The sequence below is a fragment of the Xylocopa sonorina genome, chromosome 5 (genome assembly GCF_050948175.1).
Source record: "Xylocopa sonorina isolate GNS202 chromosome 5, iyXylSono1_principal, whole genome shotgun sequence".
Lineage (NCBI taxonomy): Eukaryota > Metazoa > Arthropoda > Insecta > Hymenoptera > Apidae > Xylocopa > Xylocopa sonorina.
Genome location: NC_135197.1, coordinates 7,426,458 through 7,452,035, shown reverse-complemented (window position 1 = coordinate 7,452,035; position 25,578 = coordinate 7,426,458). Strand labels below are relative to the sequence as shown.

The following is a 25,578-nucleotide window of genomic DNA, read 5'->3' as shown; positions in this document are numbered from 1 at the left end:
TCCGTTACACAAATTCCCTTTGGACGGTGACAACGCGTCGGATGACAAACCACCACCCCGATGGTCCCGCGTTTCGTACGCGCCATCCCCTCGCGGGTGAATTCAATGGACCGTATTTTCCTGAACCGCGAGTAATCCCTATCGAAGGCCAACGACAGATCCGCGAGCGATCAGCTTTTAAACGGGAAAGTTGGCGAATCTGGCTAGCAAGATATTAAACGCTAAGTATCCGACGCGATAGCTATTCTTTAGAGTTCGCCAGAAGCGACGGGGGTGGGTTTGGGGGTGTGCTCGGCGGTGTTCCATTTTGCGGAAAGTTTAATGAATTTCCAGCCCGTCCGGGCGTTAATTAAAAGCCTTTTTCTGGAATGGATCGCCCGTTATCGCAATGAATGATTGTACACGTTCGTCCGCCGCGCTCACGGCCCGTTCGCGGGTGGTACCGGTCCGCGTTTCGACGATGGCGCCCGCGCTGGCCCTTTGGTACGAGACGAGAGAGAACAGAGAAGGGACGGAGCCCAGGCAGTAATTAATTAAGTGTACGAGAGAGAGTCTTGTGCTCGTCTGAAAATGTTACAGCGGGCTTAAAGCTTGACGTTATTGCGCCGCAAAATGGATCGGTGAAAAGAGAGCAACGATATGATGGATGGCGATCGTATCGGGAAGATTCCACCATGGCGTTCCTCTGACGGTCTTTTTATCGTTATTTACACAGGTCTTCGATTCCTCGTCGTTTCTACGTCTCTCCTCGCTCCGTTTCTCCACTGTTCTCTATCTGGTTCGAATGTGTAAAGATCGTGGGACGAAAAATCTTTTCGTCGATCCGTTGTAACGAGTCGAGTGATTATTATTTCTCGATCTGAACGTCCGATAAAACCTGATTCCCGTTTGGTAACAGGATCTGCAGGAAATTTTATTGCGAGGCCAGGGTTTTCCTTGGTATTTTATCTCTTTTTTTTTCTGGGCGATCGTAAATCCTTGGAAATATCGCTGAATATTCGATGCTCGGATGTATTTGGTAAAAGAAACTGCTCTCGGTTCTTGGCTCGCGCAGCTTCCCCCGTTGATGCACTGCAACTGCATCTCCGCGGCGCATTACTGACCCTTTCCCTTTACATTATTTACATACGTCTGTTCCACCGTTGCTATCGTTCAGGAGTCAACAGAAGCTGTCTCGTGTTCTTCGATTTCGTTCACCGTTATTTTTATATCACGGGAAACGTGTTGACTCTGCGAAGTAAGACGTGTACGGGTCGTTCGAAACGACGTCGTATCCGCGATACGTCGCTGGGAAGCCTGAGTCCACGCAGAGACGAAAATATCAGAATTTTCTGGCTTCGAGATATCTTATACTCGAGATGTTAGGTGCTCGCGTTGGTCCGTCGATTAATCGACTCTAATAAAAATGCTAACGCTTTTAAAAACCCTCGAGAGGATTAAACGCAAGTGTAACTGATTATGATTAACCGACATTAAAGCCTGCCAGGTTGTTCGTAAATTAATCCAGATTATTCCAGCGTCGCGTTCACTGTTCACGATTAAACAGCGCGCAATTTTCGAGCGTTACGATTATTAACAAGCTGATGGCCGGGTTAAGCGAGTAAAAAGCTCGCTGGAAGGATTTACGCGAACTCTCGCTGGCTGTCCCTCGAACGGGTGGCCGGCGCGGATCCAATCTTGCTTGGCTCGACGACGCGTGGCTTCTCTCCGCGTAGTTATTCTATTTCAGCCAACGGTCTCACGGGACAGAGAAACACCGTTGCAGCTAATTACGGGTGCAATGAAGAGCATGAATACAGATTAAAAGTTGCACGAGCGCGTTCCGCTTTTCCTGTTTTATAAAACACCCCGTTCCACCCTCGTCAGCCGCGCGCGAGCGCGGAATTACGAAAATGCACCCCCGTCTCTGGTATCCACATCGATGCTTAAACGAAAAGTGACCAACCTTCTTCTTTTTCATAGATTACGCATGGCTTCTGTTCGACTTTTTCTGTTCGCATGGCTTCTAATACGCGATACGTTTCATTTTGTCGAGAAGAGAAACGTAGAACGTTCGTCTGATGTGAATGTCCGACCAATGGTTGACTCGTACTACTTGCGGAATTGTATCTTGTGCGACAACGCCATGGTTTTCTCGCTGTTCGAATCGGATGATAGTTGTTATTCACTCATTCTCTGTTCACTGTCATATTTATTAAGACACAATTAAAATTTTCAGTCGTATTTACAAATAATTAGAAAACGAAACTGATGAAGAAAATAGAACAGCCTATAAAACGTAATGAATATTCGAGATGTCTCTGTAAATACAGAAAACTGCTCGTCTAATCCAGTACACGGACAATCGAGAACCCCGTTGGCGTCGTTCGCGCGATCGAAAACGGCGGGCGCACGGCGTCGCCTCGACAGGTCGATCCATCAATCAGCCCCCCGTGAAACCACGTAACAATTCAATTAACCGTGGCCAAAGCTATCGCCGCTAATTATAATTCCAACATAAATCCGGCGTTCGATCGGCGGATTCCTGGGCGACAGTCGTCGAAGAGCGGGGGGGGTGGGCTTGTCGCGGTCGTTCACCCCGCTCGTCCAGGATGAAACGATACTTTTCGAGCACCCTGTACGTCATCGTGCGCCGCGGCGTCGACGAGAAGTGTGCCGTGCCACTGAGTGACGGCGATAAATATTCATGGGCGCGCACCGGTCATGCCTCGCTCGACGCTATCTTTCTCGGTCCCGCGGCGGTGCGCACCCGCGTTTACTTACTCGAGGCGGCTACGAACAGGGACAAGGTGGGTGAATACGTGACGAGGAGCCGACGCGTTCGCCGGTTACGGTGGCCACCGGTGCTGATGCACACCCACGGCACCGGCTAATGCTCTGCTGATTCTGCACCTGCTTCTCGAGCATCGCGTGCGCGCTTGCGCTCGAGCGGGTCAGAGATCGCGAACGAGAGACGATGGGTCGATCGCGTGTCGCGCGTTCGACGAGACGAGGGATGAAACGCGAGGCACGAAGGTATCAACACTCGAGCGTACGATTTGGCGCGATTACGTATCATTTTCACGGAGTCATCGGGTCCAAGTCTTTTTTTCTCATTCGTAGGAAAGATTGAACGGGTGTTGGGATGAATTTCGACGTACGATGACTTTTAATAGAAATGAAGCTAGTAAATTGTCATTTAAATTGTAGGATAGAACGGGAATTTAGTTGGAGAAATTTTTTGTCGGAATTGAAGATCGTTTATTAACTTCTGTTGATCAATTTCAGACTTGCAAAGCCTTTTGTAGCCCTTGTTAGTCTCTTATTCAACGTTGATGGTAACTGATATAATTATTATAAACTATATTTGCCTAAAACTTTCACATTTTTTCATTAATACATCCTGAAACGTATCTAAAATATGGATTAAATTTAAGAAATTTTGGAGAACCACTGCTCCTATGTTAGGAATTATTTTTGAATGAAACCAGTCTCGTTGGAAGCAGAGAACCTTCGTCTGTAAAATGGTTTTTGTTTCGTGTCGATATCTCCTCCCGTTCCCGAGATATCGTCGTGCGAAGACAAAGGTGTTTTCTAATAGTTTTCTATTGTCGTCCTTGTCGCGCACTCGGAAGTCTCGCTCGCACACTCTTCACTGACCTATCCCAAGCCGATCAGCTGCGCGCTGGTCAATGAACGATGACGACATAACGGGATTTTTACTATTACTATTTCGCGTACGCATTTCCAGGAAAAGAAGTGGGTCACGGCGGCGCCAAGATGGCCGACCGCCATTCATAACTCCATGCGTTTAAAGGGCTCAATCTTTAAATGCCTATATCTCCGGAACCGCTTGAGATATCGCGATGAAACAAAAAGCATTATACTCGAGACACTTCCTGCTATCTCCTCAGCTATTAGTTGTTAAAAGATTCGCAAGTCTTCTTGATGTATTGTTTAATAGAAGTGGAAATTATTGTTGTCATCGTTCGATTTCATGGTGAAATACTTTTACAGAAGATAAGCGTTCCAATCGTGCGCGTTACGTTCGAAAGCACTGGTCGATCTTCTTGTAAAGTAGAGAAACACAGCAGTTACGAATGAAGGGCAAGTTCAGGGGGTCTCTCAGCTAGTCGAGGTATTTGATAGGGTTGTAAATTCCATGAATTGCGAGAAGTTAAGCTCGTAGAAATTGTGGCGGAGCTGGGAAATGTTGCAGGGATGGATGCGCCGTGTTATAAAGCCTCGGATGCTCTTGCTGCGGGGTGCCGTCGAGGAAATTGAGAAGTTTGAGGTACACAATGTGTCGGGACGTTTTCAAGTCTAATCGCAGAATGGGATATGTATCAACGATATCACGTGCCATCTTTCAAAGGAAGACGTTGCTCGCAAGCGTTTCGGACAAGTCGCGAGACGATCTCGATGGGAACGGATTCTCGAAATTTGTCATCTTTTATCGCAACGCGATGACACGAAATTTGCCGCGCAAGAGAGAAACCGCTGTGATTCCGCGCAGCCTATCATCCTACGGTTTTCTCTCTACGGTTGAGAAAAAAAACTGAGCAAGATATCGCGCGATATCGCGATGGAAAAGTGCGAAACCCCGCGAGCGACCAACGCCGCGGAACTCTATCGTTACAGCGGGAAAGTTCCACTTACCTGCACCCTGCCAGCGAAATGAAATTCGCGCAGAGTCCGTCCCAGCCTCACCTCGGAGAAAATGAAAACGTTCCGCGAAAGTGATAAATTGTAGCGCGAGTAAGTGGCGTTAAATCTGCCCAGGCCAAAAATCCAAGCGAACTTCCTGGCTCGCCTCTTTCTCTCGCTTCTTCGCGAGAGCATCTTCGCGGCACTGGGTCGGAAAAGTCGAAATTAACTTTTCGAGATCCTCAAATGGTTTCCAAGCAGAAGTTCCAGACATTTTGAACCCTCGCCGTTCGAGATACCAAACTCGAAGAATCGAAGTTCTGATCGACCTGAATTATTGATAAACATCACGTACAGGTTTCGAGTCGTGACTGTGGTAGGTGGGTGGAAAAGGGTTGGACGCGCGTACACGTAGAGCCACGTAGGTAGTACGCGAGCTGTTCCGCGCGGAAAACGCACGAACACTCGCTGACGCTGACAGGTACGTCGGCTTTTACACGGCGGCTGGGCTCGATTCGATTCACCCCCCTCGACGCTTGCCCGTTTTAGTCACTATTTATTCTGCTCGAGCACACGGTAATGCGATCGAGGCCTATCACCGTCGCGGATTTTCATTTATTTGCTAACTATCCGAGTGAAAAACGGAACGAGGACCGCTTCACGGGGTCGATTCGTTTCCAGCTACCCTCGAACGAGTTTACTTATCGAACCCTGTACCCGTATACACTGTCTATTATAATTACTGGAAACTTAATCAATCTTGCTACGCAAACTCAAATTTCAGGCACACAAAGGTCGAAGTGAAGCACGTGAGATTTTTGACGCGCGCGTTTCAACAAGATTACACGATAGAAGAATGAACGAACGAGCCAACAGTTTAATCGTATCAATTTTACGGACGGATTCGTCGTTCAGTCGAACTCGTTTCGCGCGACTAATCATCGGCGTTTTTCCAAACGATCGCGTTAATAATAGCCTGCTGGTGAATGAACAACGGTGAACGCGATCGCGAACACGCGCGTTGCATCGTCGCGGCGGTTCCTGCGAACAAACAGCGTCAGATCGTTGATTCGCGTTTAGGCTGTTCCTACGCGGACATCAATAGGGCGTTGATTCGTCGGCTGCTCCGTCGTGTACCTCGTGGTGACGTCGTTAACGTCGCTCAATCGTGACGATTGTACGCGAAACAAGAACACCGCCGGATCACCGACCCGTTAATCGCTGTCAAATTTCAAAATTCCACCGCTGAAATTCCCTCTCGAGCGACGCGCGGCTTCTGTCGACAATTGCCACCCCTGAATTCCGCCGCGCGTCCCTTGCTTGCTTTACCGCGCCCTTACCGCGTTACAACCGCCTGTAAACGGCTCGCTTCCCCTGGTAAAATATTAGCGAGCACCAGGCAGCTTTTTTAGTTTCACTTCGCGCCTCTGGAAACGCTCGTCGCGTCTGTGTACCAATCGATCCGCGCGTGACAAATAGAATTAGAAATCTGTAAATTCCCACGGTTGATTTTGCGATCCACGCGCGTCACGGATCGATCCTGAATCCCCTCGAAAACTGCGAGCGCGAACGAGGTAACGCGTGCACACGGCGGGCGTAACAAATCTTCGAATAAACGTTTACGACAGGCTAAAAGCTCGAGCAGTGATACGCCTCGTCACAGGCTTGTAAACTAGGCGTACGTACCGGTACGCGACCAGAACGATCGTAATCCGGAAGTACGAAATCGTAACGCGACCGATAACCCGGGTTTCGAACGCGACGATGTACGCTGCTGTCGGATCCGTCTCTGTTTTATACCACCGACTCGTTCCTTTTTAAACTGTTCGTCCCTCTAATTTCTTCTGGAAACGATTCGAAAAAAACTACGCGTACGATTCACCCTTCTAATTTCTTCTGGAAACGATTCGAGAAAAGCTACGCGTACGATTTTGAAAAATTGTTTCGACACTGGATAGTGCTTCGCGCGTTCGATGGTGGAAGCAACCCGCTCGAGAAGCTTCTCTCTCAGAGAACAGGAAATTTGATTTCGAAGGCATGCCCACGGTAGTTTCCCGAGTCACTTGACCGGGCTTTAGCCGACATTTCCGCGAGCTTTGTCGGCGTTCTTTCGTGAAACTCCTACCAAGGACCTTGGCTACGAATCCTGAGATACACCCTCTGTGTACGGTCGATGGTAGACGGTATCCCGCGTTCCATCAGCCAAGGGAAGTTTCATATCCGATATGGACATGTTTCGCGTGAACGCTTTTTGCTCGTCTGGGAATCGATCTCTGAGGTAACTGCGACCGAAATTTCTTATCGAAATCGTGCAATCCGCTTCTAATACCCAGCGAAAATAGACCTGCAAGAAGGATACTTCTGAAGACTATCAAATAATTAATCTGTCGCCAAATAAACCAGCATAATAAAACCAGCAGACCTTAGAGAAATCTATATTAAAGAGGGGATCGTGTTATCAAATTCTTTTAAATAATTCAGGTTGATCGCCAAGATAGAATGAACGCGATACGCTGCTCTTTGAGGGTTTTGCGTACAGCAGAGGGAAAGTATATCGCATTCGAAATTGAAGCACGTTGAAACACAAGGAAACGAAAGCTACGAAGTTGGTCCTCGGTGAACCTGTTTGGAAATCCCGGTCGCTGATGAACGAAAAACCAGGCAGGGACCAGGGACCAGTTCACGGTACTTTGTATTTAACCGAATCACGGGGTAGTTGGGTTTTGATCGCCAATGAGGATGAAGCTGGAGCGACGATGGCTGCTGCGGCGCTCTCTAATCGCCCGCAAGCCGCTTAACCAAACCCGCCCCTCCCATCAGCCTCTTTCGGTAACATTACGTCGGTGGTTGGTACACCAATTTCTCCATCAGACCCTGAACCGTCAGCATAATACATCCGTCACGATCTTTTCGCGTACGTCGAGCCAAGATCATCGTTGACGAGCTAAGATCGTAGCTGACTCTTGCGCACCCACGAGTAACCTCGTTTCCTGCGATTGTTCGTTTGCAAACCGAATCGAATCGCAGGTATCCGAAAGAAACGAAGAGAAGAAAGTCGAGCGATAATTTTCTTATTCCTCGAGATGACGTTGAAATCGGACAAACAAAGTGGCCCTCATCCGCTCGTTCGTTTCTCTGGCAGTAGTCGCGAAAGTTCGACCACGTGTTCTCGACAGAAGACAAACGACAGCGGCGCTTCTTCCGGTCGCAGGCGGCCGCCACCCCCGTCAACGCGCGTTTCTAGTCCTCCCCCCCGTCGTGACATTTGGTTGATATTAAAATGAAATTTTCCCCGCTGCTCCTCCCGTTTGCCACGTTCTCCACTGGTGAGAGAGAGGAGAGGGTACGGTTTCAGTTTTTGACGCATGGCCCACGCTGGCAGGCTCGCTCTTCTCGTCGAAACGAGTCGAGACGAACGCGGGGAAGAGTGAAACGGGGGTGAGTGTCGAACCGTGGACGCCGTTAATGGGTTTCGTCGACGGTGATGAGGGAATGAACGACGCGAGCTTTTGACAGTCGTTAGAAAAGCAGTCGATCACTCGAGAACCCGAAGACTGATGTATTAGCTGGCTCTGATACGGAATTAATATTTCAGAACCGTCTTACGTCGAGATCTAATGTCGAACGAGTATTTCATAGCAAAATTTCAAGAATCGATTGAAGACGATAGTTTTTTTTTAAACATCTATCGCCAGGCGTGAATCATGATTTTAAAAATTGTTGATTGTCGAAGTAGGGAAATTCTAGAAAATCGGATATCGCGTGGAATTGGCGAGGTTATCGAATGTCAAGCAGAACGAAGTTCAGCGAGTTTCTTCGCTGCGTGACTGCAATTTTTTTTAATCAATCGCAGAAACTGCCGCGCGATTTTCCTCGAGAAATATGCCGCGAGTTCGACGCGATTGTTACAGTTAGTCGGAACAACGAAGAAATCTGCATCGTTGAAGAGCATGGAACTCGAGTTATTCCTCGGCAACTTTTCGTTCTTCTTCACCTGACGGGAGAGGGGAGAAAAAAGGAGAGACCAACCCCTCGTCGAGGCCCAAGCGAAAGAGAGACAGCTGGGTTTCCTTCGAACTCGTTTGGAAGTACGACATTCACTTTGCATTTCATTCAGGAAATTGTTATCAATCCAGAGGAGGGTCGTGGCGTATGCTCGCGAAAATTTTCTCAAATCTCTGGGAACCTCGTTCCCAGCGAATATCATTCGATTCTGACGCGAAACGACGCGCTAATCTCGAATCGAATTATTGTCGCGGGTTACTCGCTGGCGATTCGCGAAAATGCAATCAATTTCAGAAAATTTCACGAAGAAGGTGGAAGAATACGCGAAACACTAACTGAATAGGAAACGAAGTTGGAAAACATTCATTCTTCCAACGTCGAACACTTCGCTCGGTTTCTACGCACCACCTTTTAACACTCGTCGAACAAATCTTTCAAATTCGACACTCGACTGAATCCACTTAACGATGCTTGAAACGTTCGAGCGCAATCAGCTGATAAAAAATGATAATCGCGTTTGTTATCGGAAAACTACCCCTTCGAAAGATCACAGCTGCGTCCAGGCGTATCGATCTGGGACGGAAATTAGGCGAGTCCTCTTCCGCGTCGCGATGGAACGCGGCTAAATTATTTGCGATTCATCGAGGACGTCGTGACGAGGTGAGGCTGGTGTTTTACAAATCCGCCTCGTTACTTACCACAAGCTGCCTCGCCCCATGCATTATTCATCCCCGTGGCCCGTTTCCGCGCCTCGTATATTTTATTTCCATCGCGAGCAGACCCGCAGCCTCGTTCGAATCGGGGTCCAGAGCGATGGCTCGCTTTCTAATCCGACGGAATGCGCCACCCCCGTCAACCCCCTCGACGTTTTATCCGGCCACTGCGCGGAAGTAGAGGATGGACACGCGTCATTGATTTCGTAACAAGATAGGGAACGAGCAACCCGGTTCGAAGCGGCGTTCCATCGAGCCCCTTCCGTAGCGGAGGGATAATTTTTCTCAGGGGGAATTGGATTCCGTGTAACAATGGACTGAAACGTGTGCGCCTGACGTGATGGTTGCTCGCAGAAACTAATCGTTTCTCGAGCAGGAGTGGAAATTTCTTGACGCACGGCTGTCGGTTTTATCAAGATGTTTGATGGCTCTGCGAGTTGCACGAGTTTCGCATTTAAAAATATACTTTTCTATGCTCTGAACTTGTTAAATATCCGAGGAATTTTCGATGGAGATCGAGTATAGAAATAACGTTACCTGCGTTAGGGTTGATTTTATATATGGCTCTCATTAACGTTCTCTAAGCGAGGGATCTTCTGTGAGGAAAGGAATAATGCACGTATGACTGACTATCATTTGTTCGATCTCTCGAGGGATATTAGAGCAATTTTTCTCGAAGGAATTCGATTCTTCCCAACAATGGCAGTCGACGTAACCCTCTGCGCTGTGATATATTCGATGGCGCTTGTAGATCGAGCCAAACGTTTTTCTGCTTAGATAAGAACGCGTGGAATGTTGTCTGTTGAAATCCTGATAGAACTGAGACCGCTGGTTAAACGAAGGACTCGAAGTGACTGAGACGAGGCGAGGAGAGTAAAACCGCTGGACTGAAAAGTGTCTGAAACGTTTCGCTGTGCCACGGAGTTTACCGAATGAGTGACGCTTTCGTTTAAGTTAATCGAACATAATCCAAAGCAAGCCGAGACTTCGTTAAACGTGCAAATTTACAAAAGCCAAAGTATCCGCGTTATCTCGAGGCAATTTCCTCGCGAAGTACTTAACGCCCCTTATTTCATTGCGCGACACGAATCCGCGCGAGTACGCCACGTCCTTGGAACGTTCGCTCGACTTTTTCCTCGCTCCACCCGCGGATCAACCCTTGCCGTGAACTCAAGCGACAGAGAATCACAGCTTTCCTTCGAAATAACCGGTGAATAGCGACAGGTGTCGACGCAGGTGTCGCGAGCAAACGCGTCCCGCGATTCCCACGGGTTGCAAACGTTTAATGGTGATCGATAATTGCCGCAAATGTCGAGGAATTCGCGTGCATCAGCTGCCATCGCGATCACGCTCGAGAACTGCGCGTTGATCGCGCAACTGTGCGCGTAGAACGAGAACGCTGGAACCACGAAGGGCAAAAATGGTTGGCGCGGTGACGCGGTGTGCCAGAGGGCGAGGGATGTGTGGGAGCAGTGGCGGAGGTGCGCGTGTAAATTCGTCGAGTGTCGCGACGACGAAATCGAAGAGGGTGAACAGGTAGAGGACGTGGAAGATCGTCGAAGGGGCGGGTTGGACAGGTGTGGTGATGAGGGTGGGACGTCCGGGTACGTAATTACGGTGGATTATCGTGAAAGTGCGCGCAAAGGGGGCACCTGGCCCGGCGGGCGTGCCACCCTACAGGGGAACCACCCTTGGGGTGCGCGCGGCAGAAAGAGACCGGACGACGCGAGGTACATCTACATTTCCTACACGCTGCTGGCGGAGCTGCATCTCTTCGAACAGGTAAACCATGCGCCACGATCGTGCGTGACGCGCACATTTTTTGCAGCTATAATAACTCTTTTCGATTGCGAGAATGTAACTGTTTGGCGAGATTGATCTGTAACGTCGAGCGACATTCTTTGGAAATTCGTGGCGAGGGAAGATTGCTGCACTGGTTTTCTAGCCGCGATGTCTGCAGCTTAAGACGTCAAGCGTCAGATGCGTTGCTTGTAGCGTTACTATGATGTCTGCGAGATCTTAAGACATAATCTGAGCCCAGGGTTTGCCTGGTCTTATGACGTCGTCCGAGCTTAAAGTGATAAATGAGAAAGGTGGTAAGAATTGTCATTATTGCTGTTGCGATTTTATTAAAGAAAAAGGAAGTGTATAAATAGGAAGATGGACGTGTAGAAGTAATATCGACGTTAGACTTTTTATATTGGTACTGGTTGGAGAGATTAAATTTCATCTGAAAATCCATTAAAAGGAGAGACAGTTCCTTCGGCGGATTTTCATGCGGATTCGGTAATTTTCGCGGCCGCCGCACGTGTCACCGTTAATTAAATGAAAAAAATATGAATCGCTGGAAAAATTGGGAATCGAGATCCAAATGGAACCATGAATAATTCGACAGCGAAATGTATCCCGTCCCCTGTAGGATACAGTCAATTTTCATCTAAAATTAACCGATTTTAAAAATTCATACCGTCGCCAATCAAACAAAAAGGATCGACGGCTGGCAACTTCCACGCGCTCCAACGATATCCTAAAGAATCACAGAAAAATACGATTACCGAGTTGAAATAATAATTTGAAGACGTAATCGTCGCCTACGTACGAGCTAGTTCGCGCAGAGAAGTTTCTGCGCCCCTGGCAGAGATTCATAAATGCAGCGACGATTTTTCACCGGCTCCCGGCTCGTTCGCGAATAACGAATCAGAGACATGACAAACCGCTAAGAAGCTCCTGGTTCCAAGGGAATCCCATTTGCCTGGTATCTTCCATCGATCACGTAAATTCGCAGGCTTTGTCCCCTGAGGGGGTAGGCGCCTCGAAGGAGAACGAGCTCCCTCCCTCCCTCTCTCACTCTCTCCCTCGATCAGGGAGCCCCGGAATCGTCGTGGAATCTCGGTGTACCGGTGGGTAATCGGCAATTCCTCATTAGAAATCCTCGCTGGTATGCGCGTCGCCGGCTACGGCCGCCCTAAGTGTCAGACATTGATTAATCCTGACACCGTCGATTAAATACGTCACGCGGAACAGACGAGGCTGCTTCGAAAGGCGAAGCCCCTTGAATTATGCGCGATCCTCCGCCATTAGCGGAACGGAGCGTCTTCCAGCGGGATACCACGGAACGTCTTAGAGATGTCTATTTTCTGTCCATTTATTAGCCGCGCGTCTCGAGTCTCGTGGAATTTTTAATGACCAATTCCGAGAGTATCGATTCGCGATCGCGTGGCGATCGTTACAAGCGTCGTTCGAGGGTGGTATCTCGGTGGAATTATCTTGCAGCGCGCATCAATCTTGCGGCGCGTGTGACGAGATAAATTGAAAAGTGGATATCATTCGCGAGACGGCGGTGTAACCGCGTTTCCTTTTGGCAATTACTCGTGCACACCATGTGCTTGGTATATTATCTGGTGCCGCGCAGAGAGCCCAGGCAATAAAGCAGCCTCGTCCTGGGGACGTAATATTACGTCCTTAGCTCAGCATCAAAACAGCTAATATGCACGTCGTCTCGTCTCGCCGCGGGCAAACCTGAACTTCGACTCGAGCGTAAGGATCCGCGGTTCTAATTGAATCGAGGCCACCGCACGGGCGCCCACGGAATTGCTTTAATTAGCGATGTTTGCGCAGACCGTCATGGGGATAATCGAACAATTGAATTCGTTTCAGAACCGCTGCGATCCGTGTTTTTTTTTTTTTGTTTTTTCCGTTTTTTTTGGCTCTTTTTCATTCCCCCCATTTTTATTGATAACGATGCAACGTGTTTGGAAATTGTTTGGAGATCCTGTCTGGATAGCATGCCGAAATGATAGGCGATCCAAGCGTGTCAATAAGTGGAAACGATGTTTGTAACACAAAGTGGAATGATTGAAATTTCAAAATTCCTTTACGTACCTTTCCATTTTTCAAATTTGCAACGCGTGCGATATTACAGCTCTGTAGTAGTATTCCATTGGTATCCAAGCGCCACAATGTGGCTGTAAATTATACGCAAGTGTCGAGGGGTGCTTAGAAAAATTGTCGGCAATGTTGCAAATCTGGCTGCGCGCGGACGACCAGGTAAAAGCAGGTCCTCGAGCTTCTCGAGGGTCGCGCGAACATCGCCACGCGTTCCCAATCCTTTCTCAGCGACTTAAAAAATGCAACAATGTTGCGAGACACAGCTCACCCTCCCGTGCGCGTCGTAAAAGTTTCTCAAGTGTCCGTACAGTGTCGCGAAGCGTCCACGAGCGTGCTGTGGCGTTTACAAAAATTGCAACAACTTCGAAGAACGTCGCGAAGCGTTCTGCGAACCCAAAACAGCCTCCCATCCGATGTCGCGCGATTATTACAACTCGCTCGTTTCGTTATCGTCCCTGCAAATGCGTTCGAGCGACCGAACAGTTAATTCAGCGGGGCGCGTGCAACCGAATCGTGGACGAAATCAGGCGCAAAGCTCTCTCACGGCTGTCCGTGCTATCTCCGCGAGAGGGAGGTGGAATTTTTTGTAGAAATAGCGGAAAAAAGGAAAGCAACGATTTTTATCGACCGTGACGCATTATCGATAACGCGCCATTCACGTAATTGCACGGCGGTTGCCGCGATAAGAAGCACCGTCGTCGACGACTGGCTAAAAACGCTTTACATTTCGCGCATTTTCCAGCCCATCGACCCATCGAATTTCCCCTAAACGCTCCTTTTCCCGCTGGCCCGGTTCGCCTGGGTCACTTTATAGACGCCCATTACCCGGGAAATTTAATCTGCATTGAAAGTGCGCCGTTAAGACGGCGTATCGCAGCCTCGATCCTGTTCGAGATCGATCGGTATTCCCACGATATGATACTTCACGTCGGCTAGCACGAAAGGAGCGTTCAGCTTTGGAAATTCTCCTTCAATGGAATTTAATAGCGCCGGGGATGCTTGTTCGACTGCCTTGGAAATAATGGAAAGATCATTGTTTTCAGAGGTAACAAGAAAGAGAATTGATCAGCCGCGAGAAGGATCGTCGATCCCAAAAACCGCGGTCGCCATTAGCGTCGTCGCGTTAAAGCGATATAATTCGAACGAATTTCCAGGTGCTTTTAAAAAAGCGCGGACGTCCCTGTAAATTCGTTCGACGTTTAATCCGACGGTAGCGATCACGGTTCGGTCACAGATATCCAGTGTCCCAATTAAACGTCACCGATCCGAGCTTTCGACGAGCACTTTCGACGAAAAGCATTTTGATGGATGCAGCCTGACGCTTTTCGGACAGCTTCCTTGCACCGTTGCACACCGTGCGGCACAATATTTGCCGCCTTTATTTGCTGGACTTTTTCGCGTGTACAGGTCCCATCATAAATTGTGGACGTAACTTCGTCGAGTTGGGCACGTAGCGACGCTAAAAAAAAAGAGAGAGAGAGGGAAAGAGCCGCTCGTACCAGCTGTTCTGCTGTGACAATTAATTCTGCACGTCCCTATCTATCATTTTTACGACTGTAATCCTTTCAGAAATCGCTACCTTTCATCGTACAGGTTATTTCAATCGTCCCTTCTCTGAATAATCTAACAAAAAGGAGCAAACGTCGAAGGGAAGCTCCATTTCGAAAGTTCGAAACAGTCAACGCGTGTACTCCTTCGCAGTGAATATTTCAAATCGATTTAACCCCTTTTACAAACAAACGATTTGCAAAACAACACGGTCCATTCGGCAACAGCCTTCCATCCCGAATGACAGATGTCCCGTCTCGCCAAAAATGTTATCGACCGCATAAATTCTGCCACGGCTGTTCATCAGTCCTGGTATGCTCTCCAACTGCTCGTCTGCATTTTATGACGCAAACTGTACGCGTGTCACACGCATCACTCGATTCGAGGGAACCGCGGTTAAGGAATATATCGTTCGCACCACCAGAGGAATCCGAATAAAAATCGACACCCAAGAAGTCAGGGAGGAATCGTTTGAAATTCCAAGTTGGAAAACCAGCGATCTCTATTGAGCCCAACCCTTGTATCCCACTATCCTGGAAACTACTATGAATATAAATAAAATTGGAGGGCCTGATCAACAATTAGGAAAGTATAAAATTATAAATCGCTCGATCGATTATTTCGGGTCGCTGGGGTTAATTTCAAATGGCCACGTATCGCAGGAGGACACAAGATGCGCTGAACGACGCGCATTCAATCCGAGAACGACTTTCAATCCGTGCCACCCTGAATTATAGAAGATAACATCTCTTGCCGGAGAAGAAAGACCGTTGAATTATTGTCCGACCTCCCCGGTGGCGGGAAACCACCCTCGCCAAGCAAGAACGTACGGGCGGCCCTCTTTTCAAGGGAAAATACCCGTGGCCGCGGTTACAGCTTGCTTCTGGATATTCATTGATTCTCCTTAACTCCGCTGCGACCTGAATTCCTGATGGCTGGTAGGACACATACCGCCGTCTGTTTAATCATCCACCGCGACAGGTCTCGCTGTACGATAAGGGTGCGATTAGGCGAGTTTTATCGCGATGGTGAATTCATGGAGGGGGTAGCGGTTCTGAATAGAGAGGTTCCTCTGGATTTCGAGGGACGTCCGCGGTTTAGAATCGCACGGCTGGATGTTTCGTGCGGTGGCTTTTCACCGGGCGTTATTGTGTAATAGTTGGAGAATCATTCTTTGATGGTACGGTTCCTGTTTGAATTGTGCTCGCTCACAATGGCGCGCGGTTTTCTATGGAATTCTTTTGTGCGAAACTCGGTCGTAAGATTTTTCTGTGTAGGTAATTCGATTCTACGTAAATCCTAGATGCAGGAATTAATAACAGCAACGATACAAACGGTATTGTGCGATTTTCATCAAAATGCGCGCGAAAACGATACAATGTGTTGCCTGTACACGTGGTCGATCATCGCGCGTTTACAAAAATGAAACAATACTTCGTCTTCAGCGAGTCCAAGAATCCAGTTTCCGCGAAGCGAACTTCGCGGAAGTAACGAGAAACGAACTGCCTCGGGTGAATAAACATTTCGTAATTCACTCGCCTCGATTTATTTTCATTGGCTCGTGTCGTCGCGCGTCAACATCAGAGGTGGCTCGGACGTAACGCAGCAACCCAGCATTAATCAGTTCTGGCCAAGCGTTCGCCAGTGATACACGTGAGAAGCGTGTCTCCGCGTCGAGTTACCATCGAGAAAATTCGCGAGTGATATCGCGGAAATTCTTGAAATTTTCCACGTTCAAACGTGCTCCTAGCTAGCGCGAACGTTCTCTCGATAATACCAGCGTTCGACGATCGCGAGACATTTTAAGCATCCCCTGAATCTCGTTCCTGAATAGTTATACTCAGTGATGGGTAATTCGAAATAATTCCATCATCCGCCGTTTCGTAGTTCGACGTGGAATAACTTGGTTCTCCGTTACAGGACCTCCAATCGGAAATCGAGACGCACCGGGACGTGTACGCGTCCCTGAACGGCACGGGCCGGAAGCTGTTGAGCTCCCTAGCCAGCCAGGATGACGCGGTTATGCTGCAACGACGACTGGACGAGATGAACCAGCGATGGCACCATCTGAAAGCGAAGAGCATGGCGATAAGGTGAGTCTCGCGATTCTTCGTCTCGTTCGCGCGCCATTTTTCTTCCTCTCTCTCTTCGCGTCGCTACTCCTACCGATCCAATTAGCGGTGAGAACGATGACAGGTGGTAACAGCGGCGTTCCCAGCCCTATTGCGCGCTCGGTACCAGATGTGCCATTTTCTAGACAGACGTTCCATTTTGCGTGTACGCGGAAATCTGCCCGTCGAGACGCGGAGAATTCAGCGCAAGAAGGTCGCGCGGACGAAAGAATGAATTACACGGAATTGCTTGAAACGTGACGGCTCTGTGATATAAGTTTCGAGGGAGGGGGCGAAACGAGACGGGTGGAGACTTGGGTTAAAAATTGTGAAAGAAATCCGTATGAAATTTTAGAACGAAATAGAAGCGTAGAAAAAATTGTGCGAAGCGAGAAGAAAGATGAATGATTTGTTGAAAGTACAACTGGGGCTGAGGAAAGGAGTGCAAGGGTAGATTTCCACGAGAGCAGTGCGCTGTGTTTTGTCAGTACGTCAAATTAAGCAGAACAATGGAATAGATTAAGTGCATTAAATCATATAATAAAATCAGATCTGTACACGCACGTATCTGGCTTAACGAACGGGGAAGAGGGTAGAAACGGAAACGAGAGGTACGGCGTTCATAAAGAAGAGGATACGAAAGAGGTAGGAGAAAAAGGACGGTGTAATGGACAGATTTTCGAGGTAAAAAAGGGGATGAAATGTGGTGGAAAAAGGAAGGAAAGAAGGAGGGACTTTGATTTAAAAATATTACCGGGCTCTAACGAACGCCCGCGGCTATGTAAGATTCATGCGATGTATCGAGTTCATCGCGTCGTACATTCTCGTAATTTCCCTTTCGCTACGGCGTACTTTCCTCCGCAGTTTGACAGTGCCGTTTAACTCTAGCTTTTTCACACTATTTTCCTGCCATCCACTCTTCCCCGAGTATTTGTTTCCGCGCGCGTTAAGTTCACGCGGGAACGATTTCGCAGCAAGCGACAAAAACAAATTTGTGAGTCGATGCATTTTTCTTCGCTGTCACGCAGAAATTTCCCGACTCGTCCGAAAACAACGCGAATATTTTTTCATCCCCCTCCCCCCCCCCCCCCCCTCTCTCCCTATCCATTTTTCTCCTTTTTCGCTTGTGTCACTTCTGGTGACCGTTCACTTTCGAAAAACTTGATTTCGGATTCCATTTCGCAAACACGTCCGCCCCTCGATTTATTAATCCGTCGCGTATTTGGAAAACGTATTAAACGGGTGTCAAACCGCTCGCGCGACAATGGAGAACGTTTCGTTTACGCGAATGCTGTTACACCGACCTTCGAACGCGATCCAAATTTCCTGCGAAACTTTTCCTCCCAACGAGATGGATCATTTTCACCTCTGCTCTGACAAAAGAATTTCAACGGACCCCAGGCAAAAAATTACGAACCGCCTGAAACCGAGGAACGCGTGATTTTAAACATCAACGCATCGATCGACGCGACGAGAAATTGTACGAAACCGAGGAAAGGTTGAAACTGTTCAGGGTGGGATAAAATCGCGGTGGATCTTGGAAAAAGAATCCGCTGAACAACAAACCGAGAATTATTCTCGTGACAACGTTGCCGGAACAATGGCTTTTGACGCGCGAGCAATTCCAAAGATTTCCAAAGCCGGGCGCCGGGTCAGCGGCCCCGCGCTCACGCAGTAGGTTAACTATGAAGCCGGAAATTCTCCGGGCGCCATTCTCCTTTGATAACGTACCAGTTATGCGTCGCGCGGTAATACGTAAGCAGAAATTGTCGCGAGCGAAAGAGCACCGTCGTGTGCCTCCAACCCCCGTGATCTACCCTCTCGATCGTCGTCGTGATGAAACCCTCGCAGGACACCCTCTGAATCTTTGAAGCCGCGAGCGTGGGCTGCTTTGACATCGACGGCACCGAAAGCCTCGCCTCTGATCACGTGTACCCGTGTCTGGTTCGATTATCGAAGGGCATATTGATTTTAGCGGTTCAATGTTAGATGCGCGTTGCACGGATTATGGTTCCTGGTAATTCTCAGATTTCTACGTTGAAAACGTCTTTGGAATATACGCGAGGGTAATCGTGGGTCTTCTTTGCTTTCGTTTGGACGATCTTCGATTCGTCGACGCAATACAGGCTTCGAATCTTTGTATATCTCTGTCTTTTCTGCTTTGTAATTTGGTTTGTTCGCGAGAAGGCAGCGAAACTTTGGTTGGTCCAGCAACGGGCGCGAGATCGCGCGAGGAATAATTGAATTTCGAAATTTCAGCAAGGAGTATGGTTGAACGCACGGGTTAAACACACCCTGTTTCTCTGTTTACCTTACCCGCGCTGTACTCCTTTTAGGAGAATAAAACCGAAAGGGGCGCGCGCGTTCGCCGGTTTGTGGATTTCGTGGGTGAAAAATTGCCGACGGTGTTTTTTCACCGTTCGCCGGTGAAAAACTCCATTCATCTTCAAATTTCCCCGCGAAAGGATGAAAAGAGAGCGTTGCCAGTTCTTTGAAATTCGTCGATGAAAAATTACCATGGTGACCTGAAACGCGAAACCGGTGAATGAGACCTGCGGGGCGAGCGGGGCGGGTAAAGAGAGCGAGACACGGCGCGGAAGAAAATTCTAAAGTCAATGTTCATTTATTATTCCCGTTTCGCTTAATCAATTTCCCATTTTTATCGTTCGCGAAGGTGGACGTGGCGAAAGAACGCGACCCAAATCCGACCGGGGACCAGCCGGCGGCTCGATTTGCATCAACCGGTTTATTATAAATCCTGCGAGGATTTCTTTCACGAGGAAGTTGGCAAATCTCCCCGGGAATAAGTTTCGTCCGCGAGTTTCCGTGTCGATCGCCGTTCCGTGGCTGCGCTCAAACGGATTACCGTTGCCACGTATTGAAATCTTCATCCGTGGAAGTTGCGAACCATTGTTTCCTTCGCGTGCGACCGCCGCGTCACGCACCGATCTCGATCGCTTTCCTTTCCTGGCGAACTGTTTTCTCGAAGAAAATTAAAGGTTGCGAACGCCAACAATAATCCTTGCAAACGTACAAAGTAAAAATCAACGATTTTTCCTATCACTTGAGATTGCCAGGGTTTCTAATCGTTTCTAGTTAGTACTATGTAAACTGTAATACTGTGTAGAGTAGATGATAAGTAGAACAAACCTCAATTAATGCGACACACGTACTCCTCCCATGTGTCTCGTGAAATCAACCGTAATAACGCAGTACACCGCAACTTGAATTCGTAGACGACAAGTAGAATAACACCCTTATAGTCAACCCACACGATAGTCTGCGTCACTTTCAAAGGATCCAGTTTTCAATAGCCTTTTCATTACTGATATCTTGTACGACTCTCGAAACAGCTTAAAATATATGACACAGTGAAGCAAGAGTCCAGCAAGAGCCACCCTATTCCGCTTATTTTTGCGAGGCGTAACGAAGATTTAGGGCCCCACGTCGCTTCCTCGCCAATCCTGGCTACACGCGTTCTATTTCGCTACCACGACCGAGAAAATGGTCCTCCACGCAGGGGAATTTTGGTGACACGCTCGCCGCGAATGCACATAATCGGATTCCGTGTCGCGGGGGGAAGTTCATGGCGGCGTTCATTCCAGACTTCGGGGTGGTTCCCTCAGTAAACTTCCGTCTAGTCGGGCGAACTATGCGGATACGCGGGGCGGAAATTTTCGACGGAAGTTGAACGCTTTGACGGTGACCAGCCGAAGGGAAATTTTCTCGATGCACCCTCCATGACGTGAAACGTGGGGGTGGTTGTGTGTCTTGCCGGTTTCGTGGCACGTTCGCGACGCACAATGCTCGTCGTTCGCGAGGTTTAATAAAGATCCAGGCTCTCTGTTTGGGGAACGGTAAACCCGCGCCGGATGGTTGATTTCTGCATAGAGAGAGGACCGACTAATCGCCCCGCCGCAATATTTCTCCGGGAGCGAAACGGGCTGGCAAACGTTTGTACTTTATTAAAGAATACCTGCGGATAGTTGCTTATTGATATCGTCTGAGATTGTGTACTCTCGAGTGATATTAGACGCCGCGCTCTGGGGGAGCGCGGTTTAATATTTGAGCGTTCTCGAAGTTGCTGCGGTTTTGAACCGTTCACTTTGTAAGATCATAACTTGACGGTGCTCCCTGGAATCAAAATCTCGCCTAAGGCGGTTGGCTCCCTTTGACATGTTTCTTTCTCAGACTGTTTCGCTTATCTCAATAAAATCCTACCGCCGTGAAAAAATAATTACACAGCCGGAGAGTATCGAAAGGGTATCGCAGGGATTATTATCTTTTTATTAAACGCAGTTTGCAATCCTCGAGCGGAAAGATAGTATGAAAGAGAGAGTCCCACGGATCCCTGTAACGGGACAGCTTTCCTTTCTCCGTCGAGAAATTAATTTCAATCCCTTCCCAGGGCTTAAAGTATTCACGTAAAGGGTTGAAATCGTTCCGTGGTACGCGGGGAAGGACCCGAAAATTTAAGTAGCACCGATAAAGCGGAGTCAGCACCAGGTTAACCCGGATAGAGTCGAGCAATCAGTCTCCATTAATTAGTCCGTGGCTGAAGCTCGCGGAGCTTGATTACCGGAAGGGAGCGTGTTCGTGCTAGGACAGGGGGCAACGATGGCTACGAACGGAACCAGAGGCTTCCTTTCTCCACCCTTCCTTCCCACTCTACCGATTCGCCTTTTTCTCCCGCAGTCTTGTTCCCCCCGATTTCGTTCATTTTCCATCCAACCTTTTCAACCCCTTTTCTCCCCTACGAATCGTCCGCCATATTTATCGACAGCAACCGAATCTTCAGCCAGCGAACGGAGACGAGCAGCGTCGAGGTCAGCTCGCAATCAGACCGCGAATACCGGCTCTGGAAACGCTGATCCTGATAATTCGACGATCGTTTCTGGCACCGGTTTCAAGCAAGTCGGAAACACCGATATCCCACCGATATGTCATATCGCAGTGGCAAAAGTTCCGAACAAGCGACGACCAGCTTTCCCAGAAGGGCGGAGAGGCGAATGGTACCGCGGATGGTATCCTCTCGCCTTTGTTCGACCTCGTCGATCGAGGATTGGCTTTTTAATAGAACGTCGCGGTGGATTCTCGATGATGTACTAAAAGTACATGGAACGATTCCCATCCATGTTTTTCCAGGCTCCTGTTAACAGTTTTCTGATTAATCGGTAGGACGTTAGATCGATCTGCCTCTCGTTACCTCTCGATGCTGATCTGGGGTTGTTCAAGTTGTATGGATGTAGAAAATTGAATGCGTTTCGACACAGAGCTGTCGAATGATCGTTGAAGATATACTTTTCAAAAGCTCGTTCCAAAGAAGTCGCTTGAATCGAAAGAACAATTTACGAGATCTGGCCTACTTCCAACAGAGAAACATTCGACGGATCAAAGAACGATCATTCGATTTCTATTGGAAAGAACAGTCCAGTCTAATCTCGACTTGTACTGCTTTCGTTCCACGCAGGCGGCGTGGTCTTTTTACCAGCCGTGCAACAGCTGCCCGTCGTTGCTGTTTGCCGTACGAATTACACGATCCTTCTCCTCTCTCGCGGAGAAACTCGAGTATTTCGAGAAGGTTTGCAGGAGAACAACGGACGGAGAGGGAAGGGTAACTCGGAAGCAAACTACATTGTCGCGAACAAACAAAGAATTGGTAGCCCGAGTCCTTTCTCCTTCCCAGTCTAACGGCGAGCAACTCGTCAACCAGCGAGCGTCCTTTTGTCTTCCTTGGAGATATTACGTTTCGATCGGGACCGCGCGTCGGAAATTCGGATCCCCCTCGTTCGCGACGTTACATTTCAGATTAATTATACGTTTCACCATCCGCGACGGGTCTCGTCGACGCGCGCGTCCAATCTCTCCGTGCATAAATGAAATATCAAAATGGCCCCGGTCATTTATTCCGCGCCATACTTCCGCGACCCGTAATTAACTCGAAATTAATATGCATCCGTCTTTCTCTCGGCGTGAAATTTTTTTTTACGCCCCAGAGGGACGGGAAACAAAGAAGCGGGACCGTTGACCATCGAAATAAATTATAGCCGCGGGCGTATCAGCGCGTATAAACTCGCGCGGCTACAATAAAAGCCGCGGGAAATTTTATTCTTGCCGCGCGCCGCGGGAAACCACCCCCTGCCGCCGATGGCGGACGGAGATTTACAACGAGGCAAGCCTGGCGGAGATAAAAATCGGCAACTTTTCGTCTACGGCTAGGAACGACGGATCTCGCGCAAACAAGATACCTGGCGGCGGGCAAAATCAATAGCGGCGGCAATTAGTTACCGTGGCACGCACGCGAAAGGGGCAGGAGCTGCATCCGGCAGTCGGATACGCGGACCTTTCGGACTTGTTCAACATCCGGGACTGCCGCGTTTTTTTTTTTTTACAGAGCCACGTGCACCCGCCGTACAAATCGGCTAGCGCAAAATAAAAAAAAAAAAAAAGAAAAACAGCCTCCCTCGAGCTGCACGAGAATTTGTACCGCGGGGGTTGGAACGGTTAGAGGATGATTCGAAGGGAAACTTTATATGTCTCGCAGACGCCATCGATTCGAGGGTCTATGTATTGATTATGTCTAGTGAATATCAGGTATTTTTTAGCACGTGACAGAGACTATACTCGTGTACGTTAAATAAGAGTTGTATGGGGTAGTTTTCATGGAAGTTTATCTTGTATGATCGATCCACCTACGATTTTCATACTAAGAGTTCGCATTTAATTATTGATGTGCCTGGTTCAACATTCTACGCTTATACAATCATAGAGCAATTCAATTATAAGAACAATTAACGACAGTTAACGAATGAATAACGCATAACCGCACAGTATTTACACGCGACAACTACAAATGTTTTTACCCAGGAACAGCAATGGAAACTGGGAAAGTATCTCGACCAATCCAAATGAGAGGAACAAACCGGTAGGAGAGAAAGAGTGGTTTATTGCGCAAACACACGATGAGACGTCGCAGCCCCAGCCGTACGGCGGCCGCTCTCTAAAGACGAGGCGGGGTTGTTAGTCGAGAGCACGGTTCGGGAGGAATAATTAAAGATACTACGCGAGCACGCCAACGCCATTACTCGCCGTGCGATTAGCGCGCTCGTGCGTTCACGTATATATACGTCGAGTATCGTGTAGCTGACGCGCGCGTCGAATCATTGGAAGTATAAAACACGCGGAGCAGCGACGTGCTCGGATCGTGATTCGCCGTGGAAAAGACTTCAAAGCTCGTCCTCCTGCGTTCACTGCGTCCCCATTAAATGCAGCTCGTCGCTGAAAATTGTTCTCGCATACGAACTCCGCGACTTTCCTCGCGGAAGCTCTCACCGCGTCAGAAACGAAGCGACGTTTCGGTCGAACCTCGCATCGCGTCGTGATTTTGATCCAGTTATTTGCTAGAGAAATGAAACACCTGATTAGCTAGAGAATTCGTGGGTCCTCAGTTGACAGATCGCACAAGCGAACACCAACAATGGAAGCTGGAATCCAGTGGCCAGAGAAAGAGGACTCTCGCGACGGACAGAAACGCGGAATTCGATCGCGCGCCATTGAACATTCACGGAAGAAATACTTCAGTCTCCCTAGTTAGAGTCCGTGTTCCGTTGACAATGGGTGTCAAAGTTGCCGCGTATATTACGACACAGTTGAAGTCGATATATTACGCATTAGGGAACAAAGGACGTCGGGACGGGAGAATCGGCGAAAAAAAGAGAGAAATGGCTGTCAGCTTGAATTATATACCGCGAGGCAACGGGTCTAAAAGCCCGGTCGAAGGAAGCTGGCATTGAACTGTCGACAATTTCGAAAGGCGCGCGCGGAAGCGGGGCCTGGGGGAAAAATGGTGGGCGCGGCGATGTCGAGGAACGGGCGATCGTTGATTCGTCGCGCTCGCGGTAGACGAACCGGAAGTGACAGGTAGATAATCGTGGATCGTGATGAATCACCAAGGCCAGGGCCTTATCAGCCGTTTCTCTGCGTCCTGTCCTCCTCCTTTTGCCGTGGTTTCGCGAGCACGCCTGAATCTGTCGCGTACAGCGCTTTTGCGCCACCAGGACACGGTGTTCTTTGGTCCCACCCCTCCGTCGAACGAATCGGGTAGTTATTTATAAAGCGACACGAATTTATGAGAGAATCATGACGTAATTCTTTGGATCCTCGATGCGTTTACGTCGAGGGTGGATTCGATTTGACGAGAAAGAGAAAAATGGAATGTTGTTGCACGGATAGCTCGCGTTCCATTTATTTTAATTAACGTAGGTTAGGTCATGAACGGAGGCCCGATACCACCTTAGTCGCCGCGAGAAACTAATGGTCTCCCTTTATGTACAAAGCCATCGTTCTTCGTTACCTTTACTTTATGAATTATTTAAGAGTAACCAAAGGATAAATAAAAATTTAACTCGAGCCAAAGTGGAGCAAGCAATTACCATTTCAAATATGTAACTTAACTTAAAGGGGAAGAAATATCTGTCCGAGTCACCTGTTAAATTCGTACATTCAAGCCAAAGTCTCCCAGAGATTCCATCATCTTCGACACTCAATTAATCGTCCCCTAACGAAACAAGAAAAAGAACCACAAACCAATTAACCAAGACACAAGAATATACCGTAACATTTAATAAAACATTCCAGTTAATTATCCAAGAACTCTACCAGCTACGTTTAGCAACCGAAAACGGTGC

The 25,578-nt window shown here is 48.4% G+C and overlaps 1 protein-coding gene across 6 annotated transcripts in view; it reads left to right on the top strand.

The window, feature by feature from the left end:
- The window catches only part of LOC143423471 (dystrophin, isoforms A/C/F/G/H), a 361,743-nt gene that overhangs the window by 263,271 nt on the left and 72,894 nt on the right, over positions 1 to 25,578 (top strand). For all 6 annotated transcript variants that reach the window (XM_076894837.1, XM_076894838.1, XM_076894836.1 and 3 more), the window contains one exon: positions 16,701 to 16,873. In XM_076894837.1, coding sequence (XP_076750952.1) covers positions 16,701 to 16,873 — 173 coding nt within the window. The remainder of the gene's footprint in view (positions 1 to 16,700; positions 16,874 to 25,578) is intronic.